The sequence below is a fragment of the Anoplophora glabripennis genome, unplaced genomic scaffold (genome assembly GCF_000390285.2).
Source record: "Anoplophora glabripennis isolate ALB-LARVAE unplaced genomic scaffold, Agla_2.0 scaffold22, whole genome shotgun sequence".
Lineage (NCBI taxonomy): Eukaryota > Metazoa > Arthropoda > Insecta > Coleoptera > Cerambycidae > Anoplophora > Anoplophora glabripennis.
In genome coordinates, this window is record NW_019416298.1 from 1135756 (window position 1) to 1149022 (window position 13267).

The 13267-nt window shown below is 32.7% G+C and overlaps 2 protein-coding genes across 7 annotated transcripts in view; one reads left to right on the top strand and one right to left on the bottom strand.

Annotated features, from left to right (window-relative positions):
- LOC108917294 (rho guanine nucleotide exchange factor 18) overlaps positions 1–12210 on the bottom strand; it is a 115432-nt gene extending 103222 nt beyond the window's left edge. Inside the window, exon 1 of the mRNA XM_018723814.2 lies at positions 11804–12210. Coding sequence (XP_018579330.1) covers positions 11804–11849 — 46 coding nt within the window. The 5' untranslated portion in view covers positions 11850–12210. The remainder of the gene's footprint in view (positions 1–11803) is intronic.
- Positions 1878–13267, top strand: LOC108917297 (uncharacterized protein C15orf61 homolog). 6 transcript variants are annotated; one of them, XM_018723823.1, is made up of 4 exons: positions 1878–1899; positions 12432–12573; positions 12884–13067; positions 13121–13267. In XM_018723823.1, exons 2-4 carry the CDS (start codon positions 12439–12441, stop codon positions 13246–13248), a joined length of 447 nt encoding a protein of 148 aa, XP_018579339.1. In that variant the 5' UTR covers positions 1878–1899; positions 12432–12438; the 3' UTR covers positions 13249–13267. The 6 variants fall into 6 exon arrangements, with proteins under 6 accessions (XP_018579339.1, XP_018579335.1, XP_018579340.1 ...); XM_018723819.1 differs by lacking the exon at positions 1878–1899 and adding an exon at positions 9114–9338; XM_018723821.2 differs by lacking the exon at positions 1878–1899 and adding an exon at positions 9734–9755.

The window sequence follows — 13267 nt, forward strand, 5'->3', positions numbered from 1 at the left end:
TAAAAAAAAATCAAAGACTGATTACACCATTCAATTGTACGGAAAAATACAAAAAAAAACTGTCTCATTGTTTGACCCAAAACTATTTTTATACAGTATTACTATAAACAAAAGTCGAATAGTGAATAAATAAAATAAATAATTTTTTTTTCCGTAGGATCGATTAGTGTACTTATTTTTTTTTAAAGTTTGATGAATTTATAGATAAACAGTGTGTCCAATATAAGGATAGGATAGCATTATTCTTTAGGAGACGGTAAATATACGGGGTGGCTCAGATTAGAAAAAAGTTGTGTTTTTTTATACCTAACAATATGCTGTTTAGAAAGTTTTAAAATTCCGGGTAGTTCCGGAAATATCCGGAAAAACCCTAAATTTTGCTAAATTGTTTAATTTTTTTCTGGCTTTATTTGAAAACGAATTTTAAAATAAATTATATATTTACAATGCCACTTTTTTCGCTCTATAGAATGGCGTCAACATTTTTGCAAGCCGACGTTTCGTCTTTGAGGGGCCATCATCGGATTATTTTTTTTTAAATACGTCGCTGCTATTTTTATGACTAAATTTAGTCATTTTTAATTCTAAATTAGAGGATATTACTATTGTAATCGCTTAAAAAGTTTTTAGCTTGTTTCATGTATAATTTAAAATTTTTCCTGAGTACGACTCAGAACGCTTTCAAAATATCTATTGGATTAAGTCATAACAGTATAAAAAATACAACAATTTTTTACAAAATATACAACAATTTTTTACTACTGTTAGCAATACTAATTAGAAATAATAAAATATTTCATAAATTCATATTATTTTTGCGGAAATGAGAAATAAAAAAACGAAAAATCAGAAAAACAACTGTTTTTCGCACTTTTCTCGGAAATTTTGAGGTTATGTTAAAAAGTGACCTCTACAAAAGTTGTAGATTTTTGCATGATCTACAACTTTTGTATTGGATACTTTTTTGTTTGACCTCAACTTTCGCCAGAAATCCCAATGATACAATTTTCCACAACTTTTCAACCCCCCAAATCAACCCTCCGCCGCCCCTGCTCACGCATTTATTTTTTTTAGATTTATTATAAGCCCTTTTACCATTTCCACTTATAAAAGTCCAGGTAACAATTTTTTTTTCTCCAAGTGTAATTTGGTTGAACTAAATTTTTCAAAAAATTTAATGGATTTAGAGGTACCAGATTTTAATATACGCGTATTGTTAGGTTAATAATTAAAATTTGATGATATGGGCATTCTGAAGACTGATATCTAATCAGTTGTTAGGTCACGTCGAATGTCACCATCTAATTAGTAATTCAAAATCCTACAAATGCTAGAAATAGAAAGAAAAGTACACTTTGATGGTTTTACTTTCAAACCTTATGAATTCTTTCTTTGTCAGAATGAAACTTGGTACTTCAATTAAGCACATTTGGTCGTACTGAATAGAAAATGACTAACAATCCAATAAATCAACCAGCTGTAACACCTGATTTGTGTCCAACAGTCTACTTAGTAGTTCATATAGCCCACTACAAATCACAAAAAACTTATCTAATATCTTCCTTACTTCTAATGGACTATTTTTACGTGACCTCAAACATTTCACATCATCACATTCCCCTCTTTCCTTACATTGTTGTTATGAGGGTCTGGCGAGTACTTATACGAATTAAAACAAATTTCAACGCTGAAGTGCCGTTATGCATTCCACGTATTTATAGAATTTTTCGTTCTTTGTTTTATATGCAGTACTTAAACATGTTGCCAACGTATTTAGTATTTTGTGCTTAAAAATAAATCGTTGTGTCGTTATGGATTACGGTCATTTCGGGCGAGTCAATTTCCCAGTTGTGACAATTATTGTGATTAAAACTGAACTGGAATAATCGTAACGAGTAGGTATGGATGTTACACTATGATTTGAGTACGCAGGGGTGTAAAGACCAACGGACACAATGACTTTGACACTAAAGTGACCCTTTAAACTTCTCTAATACATGTGGGTTTTGGTCCGACGAATGATGAGTATTTTTCCGGTTTGGAATGTCATGACTAAGAAAATGACTTCCGTCTGTCCACAAAATGTGCTTATACAAATTAAGATCATCATCTAATGCAACTAAGAACTGAGAAATACAATTTTTCGCCGTTCAAAATCTCCAGGATTTAACTCTTGCACACTATGCATTCTATAATCGTGAAATTTGTTAATTTTTAACTCTTTGAATTGCATTATATGTCAAATTTAACTCTCTCGAAGCCTTTCTAATCAACGCTTCACATTTTCATCAGCGGTTACTGCTTTTTGTCTCACTCTGTTAACTAAAAACGATTTCTTATTGTGACGAAGAACATTTTCCAATTTGCTAAATATTTGATGATTTGGAAGATTTCTTTCGGGATATCTCAGCCTGCTTGCATTTATTCAAAAAGTAATAAAGTTCAACGAATATAATTTACTACTATGTGGCAAAAACTATCACAATGGAGAATTACAGCAAAGCTTTTAAATTGTAGCGTCAATTAATAGGTTTATATATTTTTATGATGGTGTCTTATTAACAAAGTACGATTTGGGAACCGACAACTTTTTAAATAATGGGAACATAAAAAAATGTTATATAGGAAAACTATTCAAAATTAAGGGATCTTTATCGTGACATATTAAAAAATGTATGTTGTTGAAAAAAAAAATTTTGAAGCGCCGCGACGCGTATCGTCGTAAAGATAATTTCTGTATTTTGACTCTACCTTCAAGTAAAAGTAATCAGAAATGCAATATTTTCTAATAATTTATTTTTCTCTCAGCCGTTACCCAGAAAAACACATTTCTCCAGTTAAATAGATCACCCTGTACCCCTTGAAAAGAAAATCGACGTGTCTCGGATATTTTTTGTTTATTTTTTAATTCCGATATCTTCCAGGTGGGAAGTTTTAATTGGAACACCCTGTATAATAATAGTGAGTAATAATTCTCCTAGAAAAAGTAGTATTATCTTTAGGGCGAGAAACACCGTTTTTGAAAATATTGCAAAGTGTAGTTTTGATTATGACAACAAACAACTAATAATATTAAGAGAAACAAATACTCTGCGGGCTACATATCCCGTCAAGCACTGGAATTACACCTCCAATATCTAGTAAACATTCAATATATGACATAGGTATTCTTTGGAGGTTATATCTCACCCACGCTAGAAAAATAGACGCAAACTTAAAATATAAAATAAAGGCGTCTTGAAATTCGTCCGTAAAGGCAGACCAGGGGGTGAAAATTCATTAAGCCAGCGGTTGTTCCCCTTTGGTAGCGGATAAGTTAATTAGGAAGCGTAGATTTAAGAGAACCCTCGAAGAATCTTCGACCTTTCAAGCCGATCATCAAAATACAATTTGTATCAGTTCTCAACGGGCCTCTGGCTTATTGCCGACAGTGGAAGGCATCCCGAGAAGTTAACCTGAGATTAGTTTACACATCCGGAAACGCTACAACTTTCGCAGAGGCACGCAGAGAAAGCTCGGGTATGTGCCAGAGAAAAAAAAACACGGTTTGCCGGCAAAATCAACTAAGACCCGATGCACACGAACGTGCGATATAAGCGCATTGGGACACATCGCGACGTATGTACGTTGTATCATCATTTTCTTCTTTATGACTAGAAGTAAGTAGATTGAGACACTTTCTTGTAGATATTAAATAAAATCGAGTTTAAAATACTTAAAATTATATATTTCCATTTCTCAATTATTATTTTTTACCCAATATACATAAATAAACGTCAAAAGTTGCTGCAACAGAAACGTGACAACAGCGCACGAGTATGCTGTGTTTATTATTTGTAAGTTGGCAATCCTCGTCATATATATGTAGGTATACGATGCTATGTGATCGCTCTCAGAGCTGATTACTTTAACCTATAAAATGTCGGATGAAGTACAGACTTGGTAGAAAGGAAAATTTTTGACCAAAAGAAAGTATGAATGCTTGAGAATTAGAACAGAAAATAGCAAAAGCAGGAAAAACAGCTGTTGAAGAGAAGATTGTGGAGCCAGAACCTCCGCACGCCGTTCGAGGGCAACAAAGAATCGACAAAGAGTACATGACACAAAGCATGCACTGCTCTTTTCGCAAAGATCTTTTACGTATTTTAGATTATCTACAAACTGTAATCAAGTAGTGATTCGCGTGGAAAAGTTTAAATATGATTTAGTTATATGCATAAGTAACATACTACTATGATGTACTTCTGTGAATACAAATGTTCCTTATAAGACAAGGGTTTAAAGGGATTGCATTTATGAACGTATAGTACAATTTGATGTAAGTATGTAGTATTATACTGTGATATGATGTTATTGCAGCCAAAAATATTCTAAAAAAATATACTGAAATTATTGAAATGTTAATTTTGAAATGAAAAATGATATTAAAAATGTAATAATTTGTCATAAGATTCAAAAAACATACTTCATTTGAAAATTTCCCATTTTATTTTTATTATTCTAAATTGAATTACACAAATAAACACAAGCTGAATGTAATCAATCCATTTGTAATGACTAATGAGTGTATCGAAACTTTTATTTAAATTTCCTGCCACCTATCCTCATTCATACTCTATTGCGCTGTTGCCGTTACTCCTTCGTGTTTATTACTTGACTGACGACAAGTCAGAACTTTTTATATTTGATAAAATTTATTTCTCTATGAAATGTGCGGTAACCTACCTTTTTCTCTCTCTCATAATTAATTAATTAATTAAAAACAAAAACAAATCAATAAATAATTGGAGAATAATTCACAGAATTTGATTTCGCATTGCAAAAATAATATATCTCAATAATACGAAATTGGGTGCATTTTTTTTGTAGCACCCGATCATCCTTAAGTCAGTGTTCTTTGATTTTTTTATAAAGCAGCAGTGGCAGACCTTTTGTTTCATCACGTTAGTCGGTAGCGCTTATGAAAAAAAACATTTTTTTTAGTACTCTCCAAAACCTGTCAAAAACATCATACTTTTTCTCGGGAATATGCGTTGTTTACTATAATTTTCGAAGTTTCATTACGAATCTTTTTGAATACAAAACAAGATATTCTTTTATTTTTCTGATACAAAAAGCAACTGATTTATTTAATTTAATTCGAGTTTGTATTGATAGTATAAACCTTACGTTTCAGAACTTCCCTGAGAAAAATTCCAATGGATTTAAGTCGGGTGAACGAGACAGTCTATCTGTTGGTCTTACACAATAATTATAATTTCAATATTTATTGCTGATTACAATCCTGATAAATTTGCCGACCAAATTGAGTATCTCTTAATCTCCACAATAAAAAACATGAGCTGGAAACAGAGCAAGAAACGGTTCTGATAAATTTTGGACAGTACCATATAAAATTATTTTTTTCGTGACATTTTTTTTCAAAACTGACGACCTATAGATCAAAAACTAAGCCGCCTGAGACAAAACTTTATAAAGCAAAGTGCACTTGATTTTCAATAAACAACCCATTCCTGTAACTTCAGAAATCGAAGTGAATCTACCCTGAACATATACCATATAGTCATGTAGCATCTTTTTATTCATATTACTTCTAATTTTAATTTTCGTATGGCTAGAAATAGTTTGTTGTACCTACACCTCATGCGTTGCAACGCAAGCAAATATTACGTTCATATATTCCCGCCTTTAATACAAAATTGAGATTACTTGTAATAGAAAACACCTGGAAGAGTATTAAGAACCAATGCAAATTGTAATAAAACACATATCTTACTAGAACAAATAAGAAAACGCCCGATAAATGTTTTTACTTAATGCCTGATTGAAACGTGACGCTGTTTTTTCGCCTCTACCCAAGGATAAGCTTGAGGTGGGTACATTTCGACCCTTCTCACTTTTTCCATCAAACGAACCAGCGTTAATCAAGTTCCCCCGAGTTAAATTTAGACAAAATCCAATTTGGGTGCGTTCATTACATTTCACTGATTGCACTTTTTGTAAATATATAGTTCGAAGACAAGAGGAGGACGTTTTACTTTTTCTCGTTTTATCCGGTGAATGAAATCAGACCTCAGGATTAGTCTTAGTCCGTCCTGTTAGACGGATTCAGACATTATATTAGTACACGCACGTCCAAAATAGGACAGTTCCACGGCATGTGTAGACTTGCAAATCCAGGTGAGCTTGACCCTAATAAACGGAGGTGTATTTAAAAGATTTTACTTTAGAAATCCACAGCTTTTACATGAACAGGTAACGAGCGTTCAAATAAAAACGTGGTCAAGTTAGTTCTGAAAATTTGGACGTAGGGCGTAGCGTATAGCAAATGAACTTAAAGTCATCTGTCAAAGCGCTATATCGCCGCTATCAATTTGAATATTTTCGTTTTAAAAAGCGTTTAAAATGGTGTTTTCTCAAGAACAAAAAGTGTTTATCATAGAGTCCTACTTTAGAAATGAACGCAAGATTGATGGAATATGGAAGTATTCTATTGAGGAATGTTTCATAGAATTTCAAAATCAATTTCCCGGCGTTGTTGAGTATAAAATTTTTCAAAGTGCAGTTCAGCGTTGTGTTAATGTTTTTCGTGAAACGGGCAGTGCAACAAGAAAAGAAGGAAGCGGCCGACCTAAAAAGCGGACTGAAGAATTAAAAGAAAATGTCCAACAAATAATGGAAAATGCGCCAAGAACTTCTGTACGTGTTTTATCACAAATGGTGGGAGTATCAGTCGGTACCTGCCACACAGTGTTAAAAAAAGATTTGCGTTTGTTCTCCTATCGTTTAACTTGTCAGCAAGAACTTCATGAAGTTGATTTTCCGCGACGGGCTGTATTTTGTGAATGGTTTTTAAACAACTACGGTGAACTTCATAATATCACCTTTTTTTCTGATGAAGCCTGGTTTCATTTAAGTGGTTACGTAAACTCACAGAATATGAGAATGTGGTCTTCTGAAAAACCAGATAACTTTTTGATCGAGGGCCCTCTACACGCTCAAAAAATTGGAGTTTGGTGTGCTCTCAATCGAAGGAGGATTTATGGACCTATTTTTTTTAATGGTACTCTTACTGCGCAAAGGTATAGAGAAGAAATTATCGCTCCTTTTGTTAACCAGCTGAAAGAAAACGAAATTACAAACTTTTACTTTCAACAAGATGGCGCAAGGGCACATACGGCAGGCGAGACGATGAATATGTTGTGGGAAGTTTTCCAAAATCGACTAATAAGTCTCAATGCTGAACATGAATTTCCACCGAGGTCATGTGATATTACGCCGTGTGATTTCTTTTTGTGGCCTTACCTTAAAAACACTATTTTTGAACTGCCTATTCCTGATTTAAACCATCTGCAGGCTCGACTTATAGACAAGACTCGTGAAATTAACAATACCCCGAGCATCTTAGAAAATGTCTTTAATTCTTTTGAGGCACAGGTGTGAAAAGTGCTTGGAACAAGGAGAGGGACACTTTCAGCAGCTGCTTTAAGGATGTTCGATACATCTCTTGCGGGGCAGGCGGTGCGGAAGGGAAGCCTATGCTTATACACGGTAGTTTCGTTGTAGTACCAACCTTACATAAATTAATTTGAGTGAACTAAATATAATATATACGAATGAAATTTTTACAACACATATTAGCTTGCATATATTTTTCGTGTTTAATGCACGGCAATTAACTTTTTATTTGAATAAAAGTGTCTATTTATTAATTAAGAGCTTGTAAAATTATGGATGAAATCTGGCAACATTGTTATGGCGTGGTGGTAAAAGTTGGGTCAACTGTCATTACTGTCAACTTTGCGCTTATTCCGTAAACATGAATGAACATCCAAGGTACAAAGGAAAAGTAATGACTGAAAAGTAATATCAAATGCGTATGAAACAGAATGTGGATTGATGAGAAAAAAGTAAAATGTGCAAACCGAGAATCCATATGATAACTATCAAGAAGTTCAGTGTATGATAGTGAGACGTCGCCTTGTCAAATTGAAGATTATGACAGAACATCTATACTGTTCGTTTTGCAAAGAGATCCTTTCAATTTTTCTTTCAAATTGCTATTATATTGCATTAGACCACGAAAAATTTATTTAATATTAATTATTACTACATATGTTTTCAACTGGAATAATTTTATAGTCTATAATCGAGCTATTCAAATATAGCGCGTCAGTCGAAGCGTTAAATACAGCGTACAGTGTTGCCATATCTCCTGTCATTGGATCAGATGTTTGTTCAAATTTGTCAAAACGTTATATATTCATTCCATTATCTCAATAATTACATTGTAAGTGCATATTTTTATTGTTTTAAAATGTTTAATAATATTTAATTCTTTAATTACAATTTTATTTTCCCGATCCTAACCATTTTTAAGAGCAATATTCACGTTTGATTAAAGTTTTTGCCCGAACTCCCATAAGAGCCGGTGTATATGAGCATAATTTTTAATATCATTTTTCAAAAAAACTACATTGGCAATCGATCTGATATTTTTACACGAGACAGTTTGCATATTTATTAACAGATTTCAATTGCTTTGAAAACTTTCTTACCATTTTTTTTCGGTATCGAACCTCCTTAATTGTTTGTTATTGTTATCACGATTATTCTTTAAAATAAAGTCATTAACGTTATTGAAACTGACAGCTGCTATACAGCTCGTTGAGAAATGAGGTTAAGTTGGTCGCTATAAGCTACTCCCTACGTCCAATGTGTCAGAGCCAACTTCGACCACGTTTTTATTTGAACGCTCGTTATATGACCCCATTCAAAGGTACACCCTGTATTTAATTGCCGATCGTACTTGCATCAGATTTTTTGTGCCCAATTTTGTTATTATCACAGCCACTGTTACTCCCGTAAACGAATTTCGGCTCAAAATAAAGCTGCAGATATTTCTACGAGCCTTACACAAAATAAACAAATTCTACTGGAAATGACTCAAATAAATATTTACCTAGATCTAAATTACTCTTTTATACCTATGTGATTCACGCCCCATCATTTAGATAAGTCCAATTTATTTTAATCTAACTGTACGAGGCGTGGGCAGATAAGGCCGTGTACCAAAATAACAAAACAATAGTTTAATACTCCTCACAGAAAATGTACGTGTTCCGTACGCGGTTGCCGCGACACATAATGGAAAGAAAGGCAACGGGGTTCTATTGAGCGAAAAATTTAGTAACAATGGGTGTTTGTACGCGAGAAAAGTTTTCCAGATATAAATGTACACGGTTAGTCATAAAAGTTGGACGATTATATTTTTGGTCTTGCCGTTGAAGTACTTAGAGGAAGAAACGCAAAATTGTTTTAAGAAAATGCTCAGACAAGTAAGTCGGTATTATGCGGGGTGTTAATTAGGGGACGATGGGGTGCTACAAAAAAATGTAACCAAATTCGTATTATTGAGACATATTATTTTGCGAAATGAACTGTGAATTATTTTCGAATTAGTTATCGATTTGTTTTCGTGTTTCATTGATGCCAAAAATTTGATTATTGGGTGGCAGGTGGCAAATTTGAAATTAAAAAAATATATATAGATTTCAATGTATGTATTATTATGAAATCTACCATGGAAAAAAATAGTGCGATAGTGGAAGATCCTCGGGATCGTCCAGACTAATAATGAGTTAATTTGTTTATAAGGCCATAACTTGTAAACTATTCAACTTACCGATTTCAGATTTCGTGTGAGTTATTAGACAGTGATAAGGAATGAGAGGATGCGATGTCAAAACGTTCTGGTAATTATAACGCAATTTATAAATGTTTAATTCAAAAGTCATAAATAAACTACTTCTGTTTATAACTTTTGATCTAATCAATATTTTTTGACGCTCGAGGGCTAGTTTTGTAGGTCTTTTGAAGACGAAAAAAAAGTACTTTACTGTTTTCTCGTGGAAATGAACGGAAAACAGTTATAGGCGAAAAACGTGAATTTACGTAAAAATTATATAAATAACCACCCTGTAAACAATCTTCCCCCCATATTTATAACTGCGGAAACTAATGTTATTGTACATAATATATATTGTACATCTATAGTGATAAATTCAGCTTGCCGAAACAAAAAGTCGCGAAATGGTCATTTCTCAGCTTATTTTCCTGGCCTATTATACTTTGCATCACAACGCATTTAACAATTTTATGCATTTACATAAACTATGACATTTTTAGTATCATTTTTAATTTTGAAATTAACATTTCAATAATTTCAGTATATTTTTTAGAATATAATAACATCGTATCGCAGTATAATACTACATATCAAGTTGTATTATATTGTATTTCATAAATGCAATCGCTTTAAACCCTTCTCTTCTGAGCAACATTTGTATTCACAGAAGTGCATCAAAGTAGTACTTATGCTACTTATGCATATAACTAAACCATATTTAAATCTTTCCACGCGAATCACTTCGTGATCACAGTTTGTAGATAATCTAAAATAAGCAAAATTTCTCTGCAAAAAGAGAGTGCATGATTTGTACAATGTACTCTATGTTGATTAATTGATGCCCTCGAACGGTGTGCGGAGGTTCTGGCTCCACAATCTTCTCTTCAACAGCTGTTTTTCCTGCTTTTGCTATTTTCTGTTCTAATTCTCAAGCACTTCACTTTTGGTCACAAATTTTCCTTTCTACCGACTCTGTTCTTCAACCGACATTTTATAGATTAAAGCTACCCAGCTGTGCGAACGATTGAAATTTGAAGACGAATCCGAAAATATCACGGTCGTTACCGTAAAGCAATCGCGTACTATTTTATTTAGAAAAATATGCCACCGATACCCTGAATCTCCGCCACTGGAGCATGTACATTTTAGGAAAAGCCCTCAGATTTTGGACAATGTTTACGTAAATACAAGTGCCCAATTTCAAATTATTTCACTTACTAGTTTTTAAATAATTTAAAAAAATTTAAAATATTTTTGGAAGTAAAAAACGTAATTATGTAAAGTCTTCCAGAGAGGTCAAAAATAATTTCAATTTTGACTTGAGACCACTTTTTAATGTAATTAGTTAGTGGTCGTTTATTCCAAATTAGTGACTCTCACTGTATACTTATTCTTCCAATTCAAAAGCGAAGTAAAATACATAGGATATTTTTACTCTCTACTAATAGCTATTTGTATATTGTTAAAAGTGTACATTGTCACTGAAAAATTTGAAAATATGCAAAACAAGTCGTAGTTAACAAAAATAAAATATTCACTATCAAATTTAAAAAATTTGGACAGGGAGGTGCCTATTTTGGCACATTATTACTTTTTACGCAAAGTAAGAAATTATTGTCAGAAATTATTTTTTATTTGTGCCAGGGGGTTTATTTTATACATTTAATTTTACCTAACCAGAAATATCTCATACTGAGAAAGTAGATAATTATTGACGGAGCAAATATGTTAAGCAAAATTAAATCTATAAAAACAACTGATCACTACAAATATGTTAGTGTGGCAAAAATACTAATTAAATAAAAAAAAAAGTAGGTAGGTACCTATCTACATTTTTATTTTTCGTGGAAGTTAATAAAATCTGCATTATTTGATTTTTTTTATAAAGCATTTAAAATTTTAGTCTGCGAATGTGACTTTAGACACCTTCGCAAAGCACAGGGCGAAATGATGCAGACGTACACGCCCGTATCAAACCTACATAACATAAATAGATCAAAAGTATTGTTTATGTGCCAATACCTACAACTAAGGTAAGACAACAAGACATCTGCATACATTTTAGTACTCTACGAAAACAGATGACAAGCGTTTTATGGGGGTACTTAGACTTACCGGAAGAAAGGGGTATGAGGAGTTCTTGTTCAGCCTGCTTCTCCATTTTTCAATAGAAATTCAACAATCCATTTTATACGGTTACGATCAGGGATTAGAAATATTTTTTCTAACCTAACTTTAAAAACTACTTTATCGAGTCAAACACCTACACCTCTACCTGTTTACAGTCACACAAATATTTATTTATCACAACGTCGAGTATAACAAACCCAGTGTCGGTATGGGAGAGTGCGAATTAATACATTTTCCTAAGAATTTATTTTCAAGAATCACTTTCACAGAACGTTACTTTTTCACGATAACTCGTCATGAAAACCACATCTTGTATAGCATTAGTTTTAATGAAAACACTACGGTTTCCTTTGTAACATCCTCCTTAAGGAGCGCCTATGTTTTGACACTTGTTACTTTTCCGCGGCCATGTTTCTTTTGCGCCATGACGTCACGAACGTTAATACTTTAAAAATGCAGCTCGAGTCGTTCCCATTTAGAGCAGTAATAGTATAAACAAATTAATTACAATTATTCGTTCTAATTCGACCCATTACTGTAACGAATACAGTATTAATTCCTCATTTAATTTTATTATTTGTTAGGTAACGTAATTTTAATTACTGTATTTCAGGTTATAAATGTACAGAAATCAGGCCAGGACCATATTTTATAATTTTAACAAAAACAGCAGAGAAAAGCCAAAATCTTCCGAGGTCTTGACTAGTTACATAAAGCAATGCAATGAACCTCCGTGGACATCATATTTTGTAAAAGTTAGTAAAAAATTCATTAAAACTTTAATATTTACATTCCGATAAGCTGTAATGTGCTTCACAAAATATACTGTATACATATAATAAAACTTAAATCGGCTTTCCCGCAATGATTTTTAAATTTTGTTTGTGCTTACAAGTAATGCCAACATAAATCTTACGATCTTGCAGATTATGACGTCATTGAAAAGCAATTAAGCTTGACCAATCGCAAATAAAAAAAAGAGCGCTTAATTGTCCAATTTCATTTTCCAAGTTCGTTTATTCTCGACTGAACAGTAAATATTAATAACCGTTATTTTTTTTACAGTATAGCAGTATAAGAGATGACCAATGGGGTAAATCACATTTTAATTGGAAAGTTGGGCAATCAAACTATCACATACTGAGGACTGGCTGTTTTCCTTATATAAAGTACCACTGCACAAAAAGAAATGTACAAAATCTGATAGTTGAAGATTACTTCTTCCGCGCTATTAAAGTGTTAAATCTAGGTAGATCTATGTTTGTTTAAACACCTCTAAATAAATATAACGTATCTTTTTAGGTATACCATGTCTGGCATACGGAATAGCAGCAACTTTTTTAATAAAACATATAGAAACAGTTAGGACTAGTAAAGGAAATGTAAATATTTATTTTCTGTATCCTGAAGATAAAGGTTCTTTATATTAATTTTGTTGTATAGTCAATA